The sequence below is a fragment of the Podarcis liolepis genome, assembly GCF_965112155.1.
Source record: "Podarcis liolepis genome assembly, chromosome: 3".
Classification (NCBI taxonomy): Eukaryota; Metazoa; Chordata; class Lepidosauria; order Squamata; family Lacertidae; genus Podarcis; species Podarcis liolepis.
The window spans coordinates 86,108,379-86,128,931 of record NC_139557.1 but is presented as its reverse complement, the minus strand read 5'-3'; the positions used below and the strand labels follow the sequence as shown (position 1 = coordinate 86,128,931).

General features: G+C 43.0%; 2 protein-coding genes across 2 annotated transcripts in view; one reads left to right on the top strand and one right to left on the bottom strand.

Annotated features, from left to right (window-relative positions):
• Positions 1–3,179, top strand: part of CCDC167 (coiled-coil domain containing 167) — a 31,534-nt gene extending 28,355 nt beyond the window's left edge. The window contains exon 4 of the mRNA XM_083497236.1: positions 965–3,179. Within this exon, the coding sequence (XP_083353362.1) occupies positions 965–1,068 (104 nt within the window). The 3' untranslated portion in view covers positions 1,069–3,179. The remainder of the gene's footprint in view (positions 1–964) is intronic.
• The window catches only part of CMTR1 (cap methyltransferase 1), a 32,513-nt gene continuing 13,935 nt past the window's right edge, over positions 1,976–20,553 (bottom strand). Inside the window, exons 15-24 of the mRNA XM_083497188.1 lie at positions 20,144–20,201; positions 17,466–17,534; positions 16,601–16,732; positions 15,754–15,876; positions 13,305–13,396; positions 12,726–12,794; positions 11,808–11,855; positions 10,667–10,779; positions 9,223–9,331; positions 1,976–4,802 (exon numbers count right to left, since the gene is read on the bottom strand). Of these exons, the coding sequence (XP_083353314.1) occupies positions 4,601–4,802; positions 9,223–9,331; positions 10,667–10,779; positions 11,808–11,855; positions 12,726–12,794; positions 13,305–13,396; positions 15,754–15,876; positions 16,601–16,732; positions 17,466–17,534; positions 20,144–20,201 (1,015 nt within the window). The 3' untranslated portion in view covers positions 1,976–4,600. The remainder of the gene's footprint in view (positions 4,803–9,222; positions 9,332–10,666; positions 10,780–11,807; positions 11,856–12,725; positions 12,795–13,304; positions 13,397–15,753; positions 15,877–16,600; positions 16,733–17,465; positions 17,535–20,143; positions 20,202–20,553) is intronic.

Below are 20,553 nucleotides of genomic sequence, written 5' to 3'. Positions count from 1 at the left end.
GGTTTATGAAAACTAGGCTTGAAACTCAAGGCTTCATAAGAACCTTAAGCCGGACTCTAAAAAGATTTGTGGATCTCCTTTAAGAACCTTGAGTAGGAATATAAAGATTTCTGAATATCCTTTAAGCTCCTTATCCTACCTCCTAAGCAGCTGGACTAAGAAAAAGCTACATTTCAACCATCTGGGATCTGAATTCAATGAGCATGCTGCTGAGACATAACTTTTATTCTCACAAACCAAAGCAATCCCGCCATCATAATTCCTTTTGCAATCATTCTATGGGTTAAATGAGAGCACCACATTTGGTGGTTGTGCAAGAACTGCTTTCCTTTTTCTGCTCTCCAGTTGTCCGTAACAGGATTAAGCCAAAGCCACAGGCTGATTGCGAAAGTCAGGTTGATGCAGCAGGTTGAGGGATATTTTATACACCTTGAGTTTCCCCCTCTAAAAGAGAGATTATTTTATTCCACCTTTGTATAATTTACGAAAACTTCAGGCAGAGAGATAAAATGAAAGCTCAGACAGTGCTTTATAACAAGGCCTCTAGACTCTGCCGTGCCCCTCACCCAGGCTTCCTGTTCTTCTATGTCAGGCCCTGTAATACACTGCTTCTGTTTCTAAGAGTTATTCACCTGCAAGTAAGGCATGCAGCTGAGAGAGGGAGAGCACATCTACTTATAATGGAGAAACGCAACCACATTCTAAAAAATATATATAAATGTTTAAGGCAATAGCTTAAAGAACATTAGAAGGCTTAAACACTGCCAGTTCCACAGTAGAGGCACTAAAAGAAATGGAACAGGCCTGTCTTAGATGAGCGGCTGTTTGGGAGAGGTCTAAAATCCAGTTTTTATCAGGCTCGCTAATGTGGCGAGACACTAGAGCAAGAAAGCTTGATTTCCCCCAAACAGAGGTTGTGGGTGATTTTGTGACGAAAGTAGCACCTGTGTTTTTCTCTTTTCAGAGAAAGAACTGAAAGCGCTTCGCCATGAAAACCGCAAGAATGCAGCCCTCTCAGTGGCCCTCGTGCTGCTGCTTGTCGTTATTTACACTTGCTGGACGATGTAGCAGATTCTGCCGAGATCCCCTCATGACGTGACTGTGATAACCTCTTCTTTCCCTCACCAGACTGTCTCGAAGGCGTGATCAGCTTTCCAAGCCAGTGCTCTCTAGACACCTCCAAATCATAATGGCCTCGGCAGTCCCTGCTGTTGAAGTATGAGGAAAATTTTGGAGAAGAGGCTGAAGTATGGTTGGAGCCGGCCCGTTATTCTGTGGTGAATAATCAGTAATGCTGCCATTTCCTGTTCTTAAGAAGCCACCTGTGTGTAATCGGTCCCTCAGATTGTTTCAGTAGCTCAAGCATTTTGAAAATGAAACTTTTGCCACTGCAAAGCTTTTCTCCCAGTCCCCGCGTTCAATAGACACCAAGCCTCTCCCTCTCTTCCTATTTCCATGGTCCTCAACGCTTTCCTTTCCCACTGAGCAGCATAGGTGGAGCATCTGGGAATAGTACAGGGCAGAAGAATTTCCTGGGGTTGGCAAAGGGCAAATAAAACTAATTCCACAATTTGAATAAACACCATCCTCCCGCTTGGAAGAGGATCTAGCTTCTGCCTCTTTGCTGTGCCTAGGAAATAATTGCACCAAGAATGAAGCCTGTGTTGGTTTTTATGTTTATAATAATGGGACTGGTGAAATGGCCCATCTTCCACTGAGCTTGATAATAAATCCTGATACTGTCTGTATGTTGGGCGCACGTTGCCAGGCGGAGCTGAAAAGAGCTACAGTCTCATGGAAACCAACAGTGTATTGTCCATGGCTTATGTTAAGCTGTATTAATACTCAAGAGTCTCTCTCTTACTATTTCTTTACAAAGTGTTCAAGCCAGAGCAGTTTTACCCTCCCTTCCTTAGGCCACTTTGTATACACAGCAGAGCTCTGGGAAATTCATCTAAGCCAAGAACACAGCACATTTCTGAATTAGAAGGATTGTATTGGCGATGCACAGACAAAAAGGGAAGAGGAACAAACACAAATGGTACACAGCTTCACAGAACACATTGTGTAAACATTCCTTTCAGCAAGACATTTTTGACCACCTTCCCCCATGGGCTGGTATGAGAACAGGCAACAACAGCAGGTTGCATTATCCAGGCCCAGTCTTTCTAATGATAATAGCCCTCCATGATCTGAACTTATCAAGAGTCCATTCCCCAATACTGGAATTAAGCTGTTATAATGTTCATTAGTGTCAGGCATGCAGCCTTTAACAGATCTTGAAATGACTTGGGAGTGCTGGGCTCCCCAGCTAGTGTACTTCGCAATGGAAGAATCTTGACCCCACAAGAGGCCATTGGATCTTTTATTAACACCATTTACTAGCCCTACGATAACAGAAATTAGCTGTAACGCAGGTGAATTAAGTGAGGATAGACATTTCTGAAATCATTCTACCCCAGTATTCATACTTTCCCTACCAATTGCCCTCAAATAATATAGACTAGCATCAGAGGAAGCCAGGTCTTATAATAAAATCTTTTTGAAATATTCTATGCCAGCAGGCAAGGAGGTTCTGAGCTAGAATACCCACTGTTAATTACATGTCTCATTAGGCTCGTCTGCTGTGTCATATTAGGCGCAGGGGAGAAGGCAGCTCAAAACACACCATGCTGTTCTACAAAACAAGTACTTTCAGAAACCAACGCCATGAAGTTCAAATTAGAGGAGTCAGAGGTTATTTATTCACCTTTGTCCCTTCCCACTTGAAACAAAATGGGTCAAGCACTGCCCTATGCTCTACCCAGAGGATGATCCGTATCAGGAAGGCAGTTTTGATTTGAAATTTGCCCTTTTCCTGCCACAATTGCCCTGAAAAAGCAGAACCTTGGTTTGGCACCACCCCTTGGCGCCAGCTGATATCCCTCCAGTATATGGAGTGGCCTCCTCCTCATGCCTGATCAACAGAGACTTCAAACGCTGTGCAAAGAGGACAGCTTGCAACTCCCGTTGCCATATTCCAGTAAAGGAACCTCGAAACAAGTTCCAGTGGTGCAAAGTCTTGATCAAGCTAGACAACTGCTTAAGCTACTGCTATAAATAAAGTATGAATGTATGTGACCCTTGTGACTGAAGAACAGCAGGCTTGAAGGCCATGCCTAATAAAAGCACAAAAACGGCCACAAGATTTAGGTTCTGCTTATAAGGAGGTTTATAAAGGGTTGTGTGGAGTGGTGGTGCCTTGCCTAGTACCTCCCCACAGCGGACTTGGGTGTCCCTTGTTAATGACCTGTTCTGGGTGCTTTGCTATCAGGGCAGAGACTCGGGTGATGCCTTCAATTGCAGGAAGCTTCGCAGATTTCTTAAGGCACAATCTAGGCCACCCCTTAAGTCGACGCTGTCCCTTCTTGCCAACATGTGCAAATACTTCCGTGCCTTCACTGCCTCCATAGTCTTTTGCAGTGTATTAATGACTGGCTCCCATTAGAAAACGCAGCAAGGGTTTTCCTTCCATGTCAAGCAAAGTCGCAACACGGGGAAGCACCATCGTGCCCTTTCAAGCTGGTCTTTTGTTCTCAGCTCACAAGAGCTTAAGTGCCAAAATACAGGCCAGAAAAGCAAAGGTTACTTTTCATTGTCATTGCAGGAAAGGAAAAGAAAGAAGATCCTCTGTGCCTTCATTACAGACGGAATTTTTGATCTAAACGTAAAAATGATTTCTGGTGCTTATTTTAATAATTAAAAAGGCCAAGGGAAAGTGACCTATTTAGAAGAGGGCTGGCTGTTACCCTGGAAAGATCAAGTCCAGATGGTTCAACCAAACCACATGCTTCTTGGAGGCCACCAATCCTCTAAATTCCAAATCTTCCCAACTCGCTGAACTCAGTGAAAAACACTAGGCATGCCTCAAGGATTTCAAAATGGAATTGCTTGGGGTGACCCATTTGCATTACTGAAAGTGGAGAGTGGGAAAGCGCAACAAACTTACTTTGCATAGAAGCATGAAATCCCGCTTTCAACATAGTCACAAGTCACTGTCGGCAGTAACTACCCCTGAACCATTACAATCAATACCTCCCATTTGCCCAGTTTTCGCCCCTCGAGCATCCAGAACTCCCTAGGCATGAGCCACAAGCCCAAGGAAGTAAGTGCTGCAAGAGCCAAACTTCCCAGTGAATTCACACCAGGCTCCTAAAGCAGAGAGGCACCAAAGAGGACAAATTGAGGCCTTTAAAAACCCGCTCTTCCCTCCAGCTACATTGTCTCCCACTCTTACAAGCACGACCGAGGAGCTGTGTGCATCCTCTTGCTCACTGTGCCATCTGCTACGTGGAGGCCAGGTGGTCGTCGCACAGGTGGGGAAAGCCCTAGAAAGAGATGGTGGGGATCAATCCGGAAGAATGTCCTCTGCTCCAGGAATCTTACCTCTGTGGTACTTGCAGGATAAACTGCCCGGAGCAGATATTTATGTACAGAGTTAGTTTGCAGTCGGAAGCCATTTCCCATTTGTTTTGTACTGATTCCCCTACCGCCCGACCAGGCTTCCTTGACCATAGTTTTCCTCCATGGCTCACTGCAAGCAGCTGGAAGAAACTTGATTCTAATCAGCTGCTGAAGATTCCAACCCAGGCTCATTTCCTGTCCCCCAGGATCGCGTGAGGAGCTGGTCGTAGGGCGAGTGGAGTCTGATGAAGGATAAGACAGCGTCTTTGGATAGCTTCTCCGAATTGTCCCTTTTTTGAGAGTCGTGCACTCTGACGCCTTCACCCCACTCCCAGAAGAGGCGACTGAAGTAGCAAATTCTGTGGACAAAGAAGGCAGAAATCAGCACAGGGAGTTGGACCCAGGCAGTTGCAAACAGCTGCGTATAGAAGACCCTCAGTTCTGACTCTAGTTAAAAGAGCCCTGGATTCCAGGCAAGGACCTCTGTTTGTATCTCTGGAATGGCAGCAAGCTGAGACACAGAATTGCCAGGTTAACTGATCTGGACTTAGAATAAGGCCGTGCTTTCAATTCACTTTCATAAGGCACAAAAAGGCTCCTTTTAAAGGAATGTAGCAGAGTGCATTAAAAAGAAAACCAGAAGGATCTCCAAGAAGCCCAGATTATGTACTAAATAATCTCCAGGGATTTTTCAGACTGACCGCATAGCAAAAGAGCTCAAATGCTGTGCACAGCTTTATACAAATTAGAACATAATTTCTAGTTGTTACATTCTTTTGCAAAATTTCCTGTATTTGGGTCTCTAAGCATTGTGCCTTTGCTACAACTGAGGGTTAAGTATGGGTGAAGAAAAAGGGAGAAAGTAGCAAAATAACTGTTCATCTGAACTGTAGCTCTTTCCTCCCTCCCTATGTGTGAGATCATACATAAGGTAAGCCCAGTGTAGAAGAGTTTGCTTCACCTTCAATGGCAAGAACCATTCTGAGGAACTGGTGGTGAAGTCCCATCTCTTAAGCCTGCCTGGCCAGAGGATTCAGTGCCAAAGAAGGGATGGGTAGGGTGTTTGGGGTTTGTTTTTTTTACGTGGGGGGCACAACAGAATGATGAGTAGTAGCCACAGGTGTGGTCAGTAACTTCCTTCACTTCTGGAAGTCCTATTAGAAGCCTGATATCGACATCTTCAGCCAATCTTGGCTACTTGTGCAATGGGGCTTCCCTCCCCTCCCGCTACATGCCCCCTAAATTGGCTTGAGGGGAGTGTCAGGAGGAACACCCCCCCCCGAACAGCACAAAGGGGGAGCAGAGAGCGGGTCTTTCTACCCAGAAAACTGGAATGCTTGCACAGACAAAATGATGGGAGGAGCACAACACTGAATTCCACCTTCCAACAGCCCACAAAGTCTAACCTTCAGCTTCCACGGAATAGATACGGCTGATAAGGTACTTCATGTGTAAAATGGTCACATATACGTGTTCTGTCTGTGCTGATGATGTTCGCATTACAGCAGAATCAGCACAAGAGAGAGGAGGGATATTTTGCCAGCTCTCAAGTGGGAATATGAATCTCAAGCTGAACATGCAGCCCCCAAGTATCAAAAGCTTGTCTGCTGGTCATGTGGCCAAAAAAAACAACAACCCTGTTTGCTCCCTCTACTCTGATGCCTTAAGAGAAAGCCTAATCGATAATTTCTGCAGGACCCACCAATTAAAGGACTTGCAGACTGCAGACACAGACACCACAGCCAGGTGTACAAAAGGTTGTTTTAACAGAAACAGCCTTATTTTTGCCTCAAGTCAAAGCACTGACTAGAAGGGGGAAATCAATGCCTTTGGTGTCTGAAAGCGGGGGAACCCAACACACACAGAGCCAAAAAAAATTTAGACTTCTGAGTGGGTGAGGAAAATGAAGTACCCTTAACAGAATCTATAAAAGAACTTACAGGAGACTTCTGAAGAGTCCAGCAACCAGAATGGAAACCGCAGGAGCTGCAGCAACTCTGACTGCTCAGCAAAACTTGACATTTTAGATAAATAAGTTTTGTACATTCTATCTTTTTAAAAAATCCTCTTGGAGCAGCCTCATTGATCAGGTCTCTATTCCTGCCTGAGCTCAGGTTCTCCTCCTTGTTTAACAGTGTTGTCATACTGGAGAAAAAGCAAATAGCTAATTGCCGCAGACAAAGCGGCCTTCGAGTCCAACAATTACTGGCATTTAATATTCACAGCCTATTTAGTTGCACTGTTCTGATATTAGCATTGTGACAAGAAAATATATCAGTGCCTAATTACAACCGTATTAGAGTTCACAAATGATAATGCAAAACATCCATTATCAAAGTCACACGTAAGCCTCTTCCTTCCCACTGTTTTCAGAGCCACAGTTATGCTTTCTGCAGAAAATATGCAATATGAGGAAGGGAAAGGAAAGAATCCCTGAGTTTCTGAAAGAAAGTGAGATGCTGCTTACTGCCTGCTTAGCATTTGACAAAAAGAAGTTCAAAGGGCTCCCACAGTTTCTCAAAAACTATTCAGTGCAAGAGAGGTGGAAAACTAGAAGCGACTCAGCAGGTGTTCCCAGGGGTCAGACACGCTCAGGCCCGAGAACGAGGCTGGCTTTTTCTTAGGGTAAACAGAACTCCTGAGAATGAGCCTCTCATTGTCTACATAGGTAAAGGTAAAGGGACCCCTGACCATTAGGTCCAGTCGTGGCCGACTCTGGGGTTGCGACGCTCATCTCACTTTACTGGCAGAGGGAGCCGGCGTACAGCTTCCAGGTCATGTGGCCAGCATGACTAAGCCGCTTCTGGCAAACCAGAGCAGCACATGGAAACACCGTTTACCTTCCTGCTGGAGTGGTACCTATTTATCTACTTGCACTTTGACGTGCTTTCTAATTGCTAGGTTGGCAGGCACAGGGACTGAGCAACGGGAGCTCACCCCGTCGCAGGGATTTGAACCGCCGACCTTCTGATCGGCAAGTCCTAGGCTCTGTGGTTTAACCCACTGCGCCACCCGCGTCCCTCCACTGTCTACATAGTCCATGTTTAAAAAGCTGTAAGCGCTTCTGCTAACTCTGTTTGGATAAGCGACAATTCTTCTATGTAGTACACATCATAGATTCAGCTTTACAACTAAGGACTTCTAATCCTGTGGGCAGGATTATAGCCTCCTTTATAAATGGGGGGATGCAGTTTATGGAGGGCTGAAATAGGCTTACATCAACGAGATGGGACACTAAGGGGGCAGGCAGGGCACCGAAGGGGGCTGCTATACTAAGATGAGTAAAGGTGAAAACTTATTCCAGAAAACGAGAGAAGAAATAAGCTTTTAGAAGTGTGTGTGTGTGTGTGTGTGTCTGTGTGTGTGTGTGTGTGTTTGGGGTGGGGGAAAGAATCACAAAGATACAGAGCAGCAAAAGGGTAGGCAGAAGGAATAGAGATGGACAGACATTTTGGCCCTCTGGTGAGCATTCTTGTGCAAGCTGAGTTCACAGGAGAAAGGACTTGGGGGGGTTGCTAATTTCTGTCCTTTCTTGCTAGGCTTCTGCAGAAGACACCTTCTTTGTTTGTTTGTAAATTTGTATACTGCCCTATACCCACAGGTCTCATCCTTCTTGCCCATCCTGCAGAAACTCAGCTGCAAAGCAGATACTCCTCTTTTCCAAGTTCTCTGCATGCGCCGCAGGAAGTGGGAAAGGTTTGGGGTTCACTAGCAACTGCATATAATGGCTTAGATAGAAAGCCATCCAAACACCTGAAGCCTTGGTAAAAGTAATAAGGAGAGCCTTAAAGACAGAGGAAAGCAGTATGAAAGAGCTAGAGATTAAAGAACTTCAAAGTAAGAGGGGTCTACATTTTATACCAAAAACACCCACAAAACAAAACAAAAGCAAACAGAACAGAAGAAAGGGGAAGCATGGCTGAAGCAAGCGGCAGAATTTGTAACCATCTAATGGCTGAAGGTGGAAGACAAGAATGCCAATGAGAAGAAGACAGCTACAGCAGATTCAAGATTCTGGAGTAAGCAAGGGTTATTTCATTCTTGCTTCTGTCTGACTGCTGTGAGGGCCCAGAATTCAGAACCTGACAGGGCACAGAACAGAAGCGTAGGTGACCCATACATCTCTGCTTTTGGTGACAGATACTCAAAGAGTATGTTTTGAATTAAGTGCAGGTATGTATGGTTCCCCACTTCCTCAAAAGCCTTAGTGCAGTGCTGCCTTTTCTTAAGTCTCCTAGTCAGCTTCTTCGTGTATCTCAAAGCCTTTAAAGTGAGAGTGTTTCCATATTACAAAGTTTAAGTTGTAGTTCTATTAAGGGGCCCAAGATCAAACCAAGAAATCTTAGCATCCTTTCAAAGATCCTCAGAGTTGTCTGGGGAAAACTATGATACATCAAGCAGTTTCAGGCCTCTGTAATTCTGTTGTATTCAGAAGATCAAAAGCTTTCAGGGAGACCTATTCCTGACACAGACTCCAGACCCAGCCAAGTATACCAACTGTGGCATGCAGTCTAATACATGCTGGGTTACCTTGCCACTTCCCAAAGCCAACTATTAAGAGTACAATGACTTGTAAATCATGGTCCAGAACCCTCCCAAAGTTTCCTTAGATAATAGAGCAAAGCCTGCAGTGGTAACTTCTGTGGACATTTACAGGTCAACACTACAGAGTTTAATGATGCTGGAGAGAGATCTATGCACTACAAAAGCAACATGTGCTGTTATGCTCCCCCTCATTGCTTCTAGATAAACTGGCAGTATTTTCTGGATGATACTCACTGAAATGGTGCAACAGATTCTTGAGGCAGTTCATACGTTGATTTATGTGTTGTCTTGTTGTAGAAAAATTTCCTATTAGAATTTTTGCTAACTGCCATGGTCCACGGATCTGTGGGGGGGGGGGGACGAGATCAGATTAAAAAGAGAAGAATAACTGGACTACTGTAGAGTATTGCATGTGAGGCTGTCCTTAAGAGATGGTTCAGAAGCTGCAAGTGGTGCAGAATGCAGTGGCCAGAGTGCTGGTGGGCTCTGCTGGCTAAGCACATAGCACACCAATTCTTAAAAGACCTGCACTGGTTGCCATTGTGCTTCCAAGGCAAGGTCAAGGTGATCATGTTGACATACAAAGCCCCAAATGACTTGGGCCCCAATATCTAAATCAAGCAAAGGCAAACTCGGCCCTCCAGATGTTTTGGGACTACAACTCCCATCATCCCTAGCTAATGGGACCAGTGGTCAGGGATGATGGGAGTTGTAGTCCCAAAACATCTGGAGGGCTGAATTTGTCTATCCCTGATCTAAATGAAATGCCTCCACCCATATAGCCCTGTCCAGGTGTTGAATCTGCAGAGGAGTTTTTGCTATCAGTTCTACTACCTTTGTGAAGTCTATGGGGCAGCAGTGTCCGAGAGGTTCTTAAAAGACCCTTATGAGAAGAAAAAACTTGCCAATAAACTTTTTTTTTGTACACCAAGGCACCTCATTTCTAAGGCACATCTGGAAAATTCAGGATATGGCCTGGAGGCATATGAGGCTACCACCTTGCTGAAGCTAGGTAGGGTCCAAGTCAGGTCAAGATTTTTTGTACTTCTGCCAATCTTGGGATTCCCCCAAGAATGCTTATGCCTTCCACTTGGTTTTCAGCGACCCTGGCTTAGCTACAATCCTGCTGGTACTCATTAGCTGAATACACTGTAGGAATGATGGGGCAGGAAAGGCAGCCTCATGCGCCAGGTGATGGACAGAGGACAAGGGAACAGGTAGTTGCCCTGCCCTTGAGTTCTCATCCAGTTACTGGGTACCCTACTCATTTCAATCCTGAGTGGTGGCAGGAAAAGCAGTGCATGGGAAGAGAAGCTGCTTCTGTAGTATTTATCATGGATGGCTTTTAAGGAAGAAAAGCACATGGGGCATATGGAAGGAGAAAACTACTTCAGCAATCTTCTGCAAGCATTTTGCACTGCTTTTTCTGCAAAAAAATAATACCTCAAGATCTTCCCCAGCTTCCAACGTTCCCCTGCACAATGCTACGCTCTGCTAGGAGAATCAGGATCCAAGAAAGAATGGGAGCGGCAACTAACAAAATAGAGGAATGTACTCTCTCTGTTTTTTAAAAGCAAAAAACGGTCCATGTAATTGTTTTGACCAAAGCAGAGATGCATATTTCAGAGCTTGACTTTGGCCATCATAGCAAGGAGTCCCTGAACAGGGAACGACATACCACTGACAGTCCGAACGATGTACAATCCTGTGGGAACAAAGTGTCTGTCGTCACGGCCAGTGTAGGACAGCCGTGGGGTTCCACCTGAGCTCTTGATGATCTTCATCTCTAACCTACACCACCAAACAACCAGGAGACAGGGTGTTCATACCCAAAATAACAAAAAATGCACAAAGCACAGGTCTTAGCAATGTGGCAAACAGCTGGACCCTGGGACTTAGTCCAGGAGGTGCAGTTCAAATCCCTAGCCAAGCATAAACTCCACTTGTGGTCAAGTTACCAACACAAATTCTTCTCTCTGTTAAAAGTATAATTGTGACATAATTTAGAGGGGTGTTGTGAGGATGAACAAGATAAGAAGAAGGTTGTCGGCCAACAAAAAAATTGTGGTTGCCAGGATCATGCCCCGCCCCCAAGGGGAGCTGGTTTGCTGGTGATCTCATGCTGAGCCTCCAAATCAAAGATGCATCTGGGACATCTCCTTGCTGAGTGCTCTGAACACCCAACACTCTAAACAACCCCCAGGTGTCCTCCAAACTTTGGGGATGCAAAGGGAAAAGGGTAGTTCTCCCCCCTGCAGCTCCACAGATGGGTGGAAGCCTGGGGTTCCTCACACTCGCCAGAGGCCTGCTGAACACTTTTCACGATGAACAAAATTGTGGAACCTGTTAAAAGGGTACCAAGGGACTCTGAATATTAGAGAGAGACAGAAATGGTTTAGAAGGTTCATCTGAGAGCTTTGTAAAGTACTAAGGCAAAGAATCTACGGATAGATTCAGGGCTTAAAATCTGGTCGTTTTAGCACCATCTATGGATTCCATTGTGCAATATATGAATGTGCTGATCTTTAAAAGCAGCCGGTATTTCTCCCACCAGCCAGCCACACAAGCAAGCCTCTTCTATGTCACAAGGGAGAAATGGGATGGATCTCTGCAGGGCTGGAAAACACAGTGTTGGAGGCTTGGCCATAAAAAACCTAACTAACTTCCTTCCGCTAACCAATAAACATAGGTTGCTTTTGGATAGGCTGATAGATCCTCCCAGTAATGCAGAATTAACAATATTCTCTTTAAAAAACAACTGAGAAAGTCCAATTAATAACAAAATAAAGGCTGCAAATCCAGGATTTCTGAGGACTTACCTTAGAAAAATCTTTTCCATATCCTCTAGCCTGTATACCTCCTTCACTCTGTGGAGAAAAGTCCATGAGTGGAATAATATGCTGGCCACAACATCTAACTGTAGGTTGAGTTCCTACAAGCTCTTCAAAACTGCTGATGACTCTGCTTTTAAAAAAACTTACTCCCCAGGTGCTCTCATCAAGACTCCTAAAAATCTTAGACTTCCTATAAAAGGAAGTTTCTAGCCCTCATGATCGAGAAGTAGAATACTGTAATAATGAAAAAAAAAACTTATCAAAGATCATGACTTCTAATCACAGAACTCTACTGATCTGAGCACTTCATGTCAGCAGTACCACCAGTCTTCTTGCTGAATTTAGATGGCTGGACAACTCGCTTGAGAAATAGGAGGTGTAACCCTGCTATTTTGTTTCAGCATCAGAAAAACACAGAATGAATATTACACAGGTCCTATACAACAAACTTGATTCTGAAAGGGTGCTGTTGACTGGCAAGCTTTATGCAGGTTAAATTCGTTATCCAAAACAAAATTATTAAAACTGAAGAGGCACAACCACGCTTTAGTAAAGTGCATGTTTCCAAGATGATCCATGGTGCTGCTCTCTCTTGTGCCCTGATTTCTTTGCCCTCCCCTCCTGTCTTCATATAAGTTACAAACTAGACCCAGAAAGAGAACCACATCGTTTGGTCTCTGATTCTTCTGTCAAGGAGCTAAACCAGTTTATTTCAAGGATAAGCTCTTCACATATCAAATTGATCTGAAATGGTCTTTCATAGGAAAGCATCCTCCCACAATCACTCTTGCTGGCTTCCTAACGTACAACTTAATGTGAAAATCCATCATGGCACAAACCACCTACAAAGTATTTTTAATTACAGCCCCAGAAGCCAGCAAGAATCCAAAAGGCCGCACTCACCGGATGGGGTTCATATCTGGCCGGCTAGGTTTAGAGACGGCTTTTACAAATTTCTCTGCTAGCTGAATTCTGCAACCAAAAAATAAGGATTTCTTTAGTTTAGCTTTCCTCAGAAATGGATTAAAGTCTTATACAATGGGGAGGCTACTCAAGGTAGTAGCATAACCAATCTAAAGATTGACTGATTTAATAGTTTGGCCCATTAAGAACCAGATGCCTACGGGAAGCCCCAAAATAGGACAAACTATGAGTAAAATGTGGCTAGGAAGGCATCTGAGGGCTGTTGGCTTTTTCTCATGAAAAAGGATCGCTTCCGTACTAGTATATTCCCAAATGCTAAGATTTGCTTGCTTGCTGCTAATGGAGTAGTCTTCTCTGCCACAGGGTTGCATTGGCTAACTGAGTGGAGATCAAGAAAAGGCATACTGCATTCAGAAGTTTGCTCTTTCAAAATTTCTCAAGTGTCTATTTGGGGTTATTCTGTTGAACAGCCGAGACTCTAGGTTAAGAACCCACCTCTCTCACCCCCCCTGCACCCATCAAACCATATACACAAGTAATTTCCCGAACTCTGCTTACCGCTGATTGAAATGTTGTTCTCGGACATCACTACCATTTATCACCAGGGCATCCAGGATGTGGATGGCATTAATTTTTCGCTGTGCTTTTCCCTAGGGAGAGGAAAATCGGCACCTCACAAAGTGCTGCTGTATTCTGAGTGTGCTGCAAAGAATACCATCTGCATGCGCAACAGCTTCCCACCTCACTGACTGCTTCAGAAGTTATACTAAAAAAAAATGCCTCTTTGGCTGCATGTCACGTTAAGCTTGAAATAAACTATAGTCCACAGGAAACCAGGGCACACGGCTCCGCCATGTTGGCTTTGCTCCACCCTGAGCCAGGAAACAAACCACAAGCACTTTTGGTTTGCTTCTCCCAAACAAACTATGAGCAGTAAGCCAAGGTGGCTTCCACTTATGGTTTGCTTCAAGAACAAACTGAGTGCTGGTTCCAGGCTCATTTCTGGTAAACCATAGTTTATTTCAAACTATGGCTTATCATGACATGTGCACTGGGCTGTTACCAGGTTCTCCCACCCCCAATATACAGTTCCATAAAGGATACCACACATGCTTAAGACTATACTGTTAAAATTCACTTCTAAGATGTTTTAAAATTGTTCCCAAATACTGGGTAAGACACCACTAAGTTGTGACTTTGTGGTGAAGTAACTGGAGAGCAAACCAGGGCAATGGATTGTGGGACTGTTGCTTCTGGATCTTGAACTCATAGCTCACCCGTTGACAGATAAAACCCATTGGCATGCTGCCTTAGGGGGTTGGGGAAAGTCAGGAATCTATGGATCAAATCAACCTTCCAAAAGAATGAAGTAGCTGCTTAGCTGGTGGAGATCAGGGGTGTTTCTAGGCCAGCACTCCCAACAGTGGCTAGCCAGGTAACCTTGCAAAGCTCACAAGCAGGGAGTAATGGGAGAAAACACCCTTACATTTGTTCTCCGCGTTAAGTAAGCATGCACATATTGTGGCAGAACATGGAAATTCCATTCTTAACTGTCACGGAAAGCTCTATCTCCAATTTAACTCATTTAATCCTTTTAAAAAGCCATCTCTACAAGTTGCCAGCACCACATCCTGCAGTAGGAAATCCTTTAATTTAAGCACCGTGTGAAGAAATAGTGCCCTTTGGCTGTCCCAATCCTATTGCTAAATCAATTCCACAGCATGAATCTGGATTTGAGTGTTTCAGAGATGGCAATTTCTCTCTAAACAATTCATTATTTTACAAAGTCTCTTACGTTCTCCCGCCCTAAAAGTCTGAAAACTGTTGAACACACATAAAACCCAACAAAGCTGGTGACAGCCAACCACCACCCAAAATGTTCCTTCAACTAAGCCTGACTGGATCTGAACAAATGGACTGTGTCAGAAGCTATGGAAAGATCACACAAGAGCACAGCAAGCATATTGCAATAGCTTACAAAGAGAAGGTAGCTTTGTGCCAAAGGGAATATGTGGCTGAGCAAGGTAAATCTCCCTTTCTCTGTCTCACTAGGTGAACCCTGAACTGTGAATTAGGCTTTAAGCAGATTAAAATTCCATTATTTTAGGTTTTCCGAAACAGTGTCAAAGAGTGCATAATGGAATTGAAAACACTAGCATTTTTATTAGGATAAATTGTAACAAGCTTGATGGAAGTGGGAAATTTGGTCCCACGGTAGTTGTAACCCACAGTGCTTTGTTCTCTTTTATTGTTCAGATTCTACTGTTGATCGTATTCACTGAAGTTCATTTTGCACTTCATACTGTTTCTAACACATCTTTTATTAAGTATAAAAAGTCAGAATTTCAGCACATTGTTTTTATTCTTGAACTGTTTTATCCTGTTCTTATTAGATGAAACTGATTTTACTAATTTGGACAATTTTTATCATTTTGTGTATGATTTATTGCTTTATCACTTGTTTGCCACCTTGGGGGTCCTCTGGGAGAAAGGGCAGGAGAGATTGATTGATTGATTGATTGATAGGAAAAATTGTGTCAATGCCTTGATTTACCCAGACTGAATTTTTAACTTATTTTATAAGGATTGGTGTTCCAATTACTGGTAGTTTAATTTTGTTTGCTGCTTGTGCACTAGTCTCAGGAATGCTTACATTTTTTCATTCGCAAATATCCCCTGCAGAAAATCATTTATCCCTTGAATAAATTATCTTCTCTAAACTTTGTGATTAGTGACTAAAAATAATAACAATCCCACAGCAATATTTGTTCTCCAAGCTTGGTAAATTGGTAAGAAAATGATAGATCCACTTCTGGAGAGGAGAGCTTTGGCTGGAGTATATGCATGTGTGCAAGTGATCCTACCTTAGAAGAGCAAGCCACAAAAGGACCTTAAATGCCACTATCCTTACCAAAAGCCCTAGTCAGGCCTTTCCCCCTTGTAATATGAGTTTTAAATTGCTAGTAGAAGAAAATTAGCCCCTTCAGAAGAAAAATCAGCCTCTTACCTCTCCTTTCAGCTCGTGAACTATCTCCACAGACAGAAGAGTGTCCCGTGGTAATTCTGTTTTCAAGTCCAGTTTGGTCCAGCGATCTGATGTGCGACCAGCCCAAGTGTATATCTGAGACTTCTGCATGTAAACAAACAGGAAGGCAGTAAGATTAGGGACCAAAGGAGTTCACAGAGGAGGCCACAGTCTCTTGGAGTTAGTACCAGGCCAGCAGAGAGAGATTGCCACAGTGGAATGTATTTTATAACGAAGCATCTAAAAAGGTTGTCAGCGGAAGAAGAAAAGCTTAAATTTTATCTCTTCTAGTATTTTAACTTTTGTATGTTTTAAAGTCGATTTCTTAGTTTTTTCTGGATTTTACTTTTTTATCTTTTGTAAATAGCTTTAAGGTCTTTTACAATCAAACAGTGTACAAATTTTATTAAATAAATAAATAAATAAATAAATAAATAAATAAATGAGTAAACAGTTATTCAGGTTGTTTAGCAAGCTTTTCTTTTAGCCCTCACAAGCGAGGGACTTAATTTCACTGAAGAAATTAAGAAATCATGCTATCAGAACATGGTAAGATCATGTAGTTGGTGAATTTAGAAAACAAGGTAAAGCTTACTATAAAAATTGGCTTGTAACGTTATCAGTGAGATACTAGCAAAGGTAATCCACAGACCAAACAACCACCATGGCGATTTAAGCCAGGATCTAAAACAAGACCATTCCTGCAGATAAACAGGAGCAACGCATGGGTGAATGAAATTGCAAACCAAGCACCAACTTGCTTAAAATACACAGGGTTGTTTTTTTCTCCCGCTGAAACTCATTGTTACATTTCATTATTACCACTTACCCCTAGTGCTAGAAGAAACTTCTGCTCACTTCCTGACACCATGCACCTGTAATCCAGCACAGGTCGGATTTTCTCCAAGGTTTTTGAGTTGAGAGGTGTTGGCTTGTAACTGAAGATCTCCATGTCAGCACCCTAAAAACAAAAAAGAAGAGGGAATTGTTATCCCCAAAAAGGCTATCACAATGACTGGAATTAAGGAAGTCGTTTCCATGCTCCATATACTGCATATCTCCACCACTGTCCAGCCTGGACACTGAGTCCAGCTTCGAGGGCCTTCTGGCAGTTCCCGCATTGCAAGAAGTGAAGTTACAGGGAACCAGGCAGAGGGCCTTCTTGGTAGTGGCACCCACCCTGTGGAACGCCCTCCCACCAGATGTCAAAGAGATAAACAACTACACAACTTTCCGGAGACACTTGAAGATTATTGGGAAGTTTTTAATACCTGATGTTTCCTTGTATTTTTCTGTGCCCAGACTGGCTAGGGCAATCCACTCAGGTGGGAGGGATACAAATAATAAATTACTATTACTGATGTAGTGCCATTTTCTGCCTCCAGCAGCCAGTTGTCAAAATAACTGCACAATGCTGCATCTGATCACAAATATGCTGTCTGCAAAACTGATTGTTTGAACCAGAGAGTTTATAAGTAGATACATATGTTTAGGGAAGGGTCAAAGCAGATATACCTCTCCGTAATAGCCAGCTCGAAACTTACGGCGATAGACTTCACCTTTTGCTGTTAACAGCAACCAATACAAGAAGCCTTACAGGGAGTGTTTCCTCCATCTTTGCTTTCTGCTGTCTCATGATAAATAGCATTAATTTAATCTGAGCATACAGAACAAACAGCAATTGGAAGTCTCACCTGAATTAGCTCAAAGAACTTGGACTTGGGATCAGAAGAGGATGGAGCAACTCGGGCCTGGTCTGGAATCTAGAGCAACCGAAGAGCCAATGAGTCAACAAGGATTTGGTTCACACATTACATTTATTCCATCATTGCTTCTAATTATTTGCTGTTCATCAGGCATAGAATAAAGGGGACGTATGGAGAAGCAAAAAGAAAGCCAAGGCAGATGCTCATTAAAATATTAACTTATTTTGTAAAAGACAGAAGAGCTTGAGTTTCCCTGAGCTACTGATGGATCAAAATTAACTTGTACTCGGGCTATTTTTGTCCTCTTACTCACAATCTCTCTGCCTCTCATGAATGGAAGGACCCAACGCATTGTTTTTGAAGTATTGCTACACACTACTTCTACAGCTTTTCAACATGCCTGCAAAACGCCCAGTAGACTTTGGCAATTGATTTCAATGGGAGCAGCAGTTCCTTTTCAAATAAAAAGAAAAAAGTACTCTTTCGCACAATAGATATTTAGCCGACAAAATAACGTTGCCATAAAAATCCCCACAATCCAACTTCCATTAAGGGATGACAGGTTGCAGCTGAAGAGTCAGAGCTCCATAGTGGAGCCTGCTGGCATGCAGAAATTCCCAGCTTCAATTCCTGGCAGCTCTGGGAAGGGCTGGGAAAGACACGCTGTCTGAAATCCTGGTGCGCCACAGACAATCAGTGAGTTAGATGGGTCAATGGTCTGAGTTGGCATTAGGCAGCTTCCTGTGTTCCTGTTTGGTTTTCTTCTTCTCGGCTCTGAGTGATGAAGTATATGTTTATCCAGTGGCCCCACCTAGAGCAAGGGTGAGAAACTTGTGGTCCTCCAGCTGTTGTTGGACTCCACTGCCCATCAGGCCCAATCATTGGTCAGGCAGGATAGAAGCTATAGTCCAACAACTCCTGGAGGACCCGAAGTTTTCCATCCATTTGCTAGAGAGTAGTTTCCATGAATGCTGAAAGTGAGGTCCTTTTTATGTTTGGGGAGAAATTGCTCTTGTCTAAAAGGATCAATGTTTATTTATGTTAGGGTCCTATGGAGTATCCTGAGTAGCAACTCATACACATGCCAAAATACGACTTCTTATTTGGACCAATTAACCAAAACCAGCACTGCACCATGATTCCCTACTCACAACCACTAACTTCATTTAGAACAATATACCTAAAGCATGTACTAACAAGTGCAATCAACTGATCAGACTGTGACTACAAAAGGGGATATTGAAGCACTCTTAAGAGCTGGCTAGTACTAAGTGGCATTGCTCTTTTTGGTTACTTAGGGTATGACATTCCCTTTTCATCCACACACACGATGACATTTACTCCCTCAGCCTCTAAACATTTTAAGCCAAAGAGATATTTCTCAGATAATAGGAATGGGATGCATACTAAAAAGCAAGAGCTGTTACTTAAAGATTCATCATACATTATGTTTCAGTCTACGCTTTTGTTTTTAGGTAATTGTGAATGGCAGGAGTTCTTCCAATGCTTTTAAAATTGAATTTGCAAAGGCTACACTTGAGAGAATTCTTTTCTTTAAAAGCAGGTATGGATTTATTAAATTTAACAAGTCTACAGCTAAACAGCTATTTTCTTTTCACCAACTTGTTACTCCAATAGCCATTCACATGTTACTAAGAGAAAGACACACGGAGAAAGAAGGTTTACCTTCTTCAAGTAGAAAAATGTAATAATTGGTGGCATCATCTCATGAAATATGGGGATTTTGTTTTATTACATTTCTATGCTGCCCCTTAACATGAAGCTATCGATCAGGCAGCTTATAACAAGTGCAATGAAGTATGAGAAGAGACACAATTATTCCATCCTGATAGCAGAATTACAGCAGAATTATTTTTAACAGCAGTCAACTTCTTAAGAGCCTGCGTATCAAGAAGCAGACTTGAGGAGCCTCCACTGCCTGTTGCAATGTATCAAACCCAAATACAAACCAACGGCTTACAAGCAAAATTTTATGTGTAAGCCTATCTGTTTATTTCATTTTACCATGCAAATCTTATGTCACGGGAATATCAATTTGAAATAAAATCCAAGCGATGGAAGTTTGAACTTCATTAGTTGCACACTTCTAACCCAAAAAAGTAGGGTGGCCAAGAGAGAAAGAATTCATTCTGAGACCGTATGTGCTGAGACCACTGTATTTTTCAGTGTAAAAAGCATGGCCTGCAGCTTTGTCATTTACTTTAACAGGTCAATGCAACTTAGTAGAATGATCAGAAATCATGTTCTAGGCCAAAGAGACTTGCTGTCCAAGACGACCTATTGTGGTGTGTAAGTCAAGAACAGGCATTTAAAATATAGATGCTATAGAAGGCAGTTTGCATTCATCATGAATGTCTCAAGTAAGTTATACTCGCATTCACAATTAACTTAGTACTAATTTTTCTGTCACTGAAGATCTTTAGTTTAGCGAAAATCCCACCCTTTGGGAAATGATTTTTTAAAAATCTCTTTCTCCAACCATCACTCTCTAAATACACATAATTATATATAAACAATATATAAAGTCCCTAGCATGCCCTTTAAAGGGAAGATAATCCTCTTCAACAGAGAATACAGAGACTTCTATACACATTAAAAAAGGAGAACTACAAAACTATAGTTTGCTGTTCTGTGGTTTTACTCACCCCCCAGAGTCGGAGGCATTCCTTTCGGATGTCAGCCTGTCGTGGTTCATTCAAGGTCCTAGAAGAATTTGTGAGGGTTCTTCTGAATTTTCCAGTAAAAAGGATAATTCAGCTTGCCCCCCCCTCCCAACACACACACCTGTCCCCAAAGATGGATTCTTCTTTTCAATTCACATAGTGATTTATGCACCATGAGAACAAAAACAAGGTGAAGAAGACCCTCAAGTAAACTTCTGAAATGCTGCTCTAGACCCCAGAAATTACACCTGGAAGATTTATAAAAGAATACCGCAAACCCCAAACTTGACTCACTGACTTGAATGACATTCCCTGGAATGGAGTCGCTTTCATGCAAGTCTCTCCCATGCCCCACCACCAAATGAAGGCCGTAACATCTCAAACAGTACAAA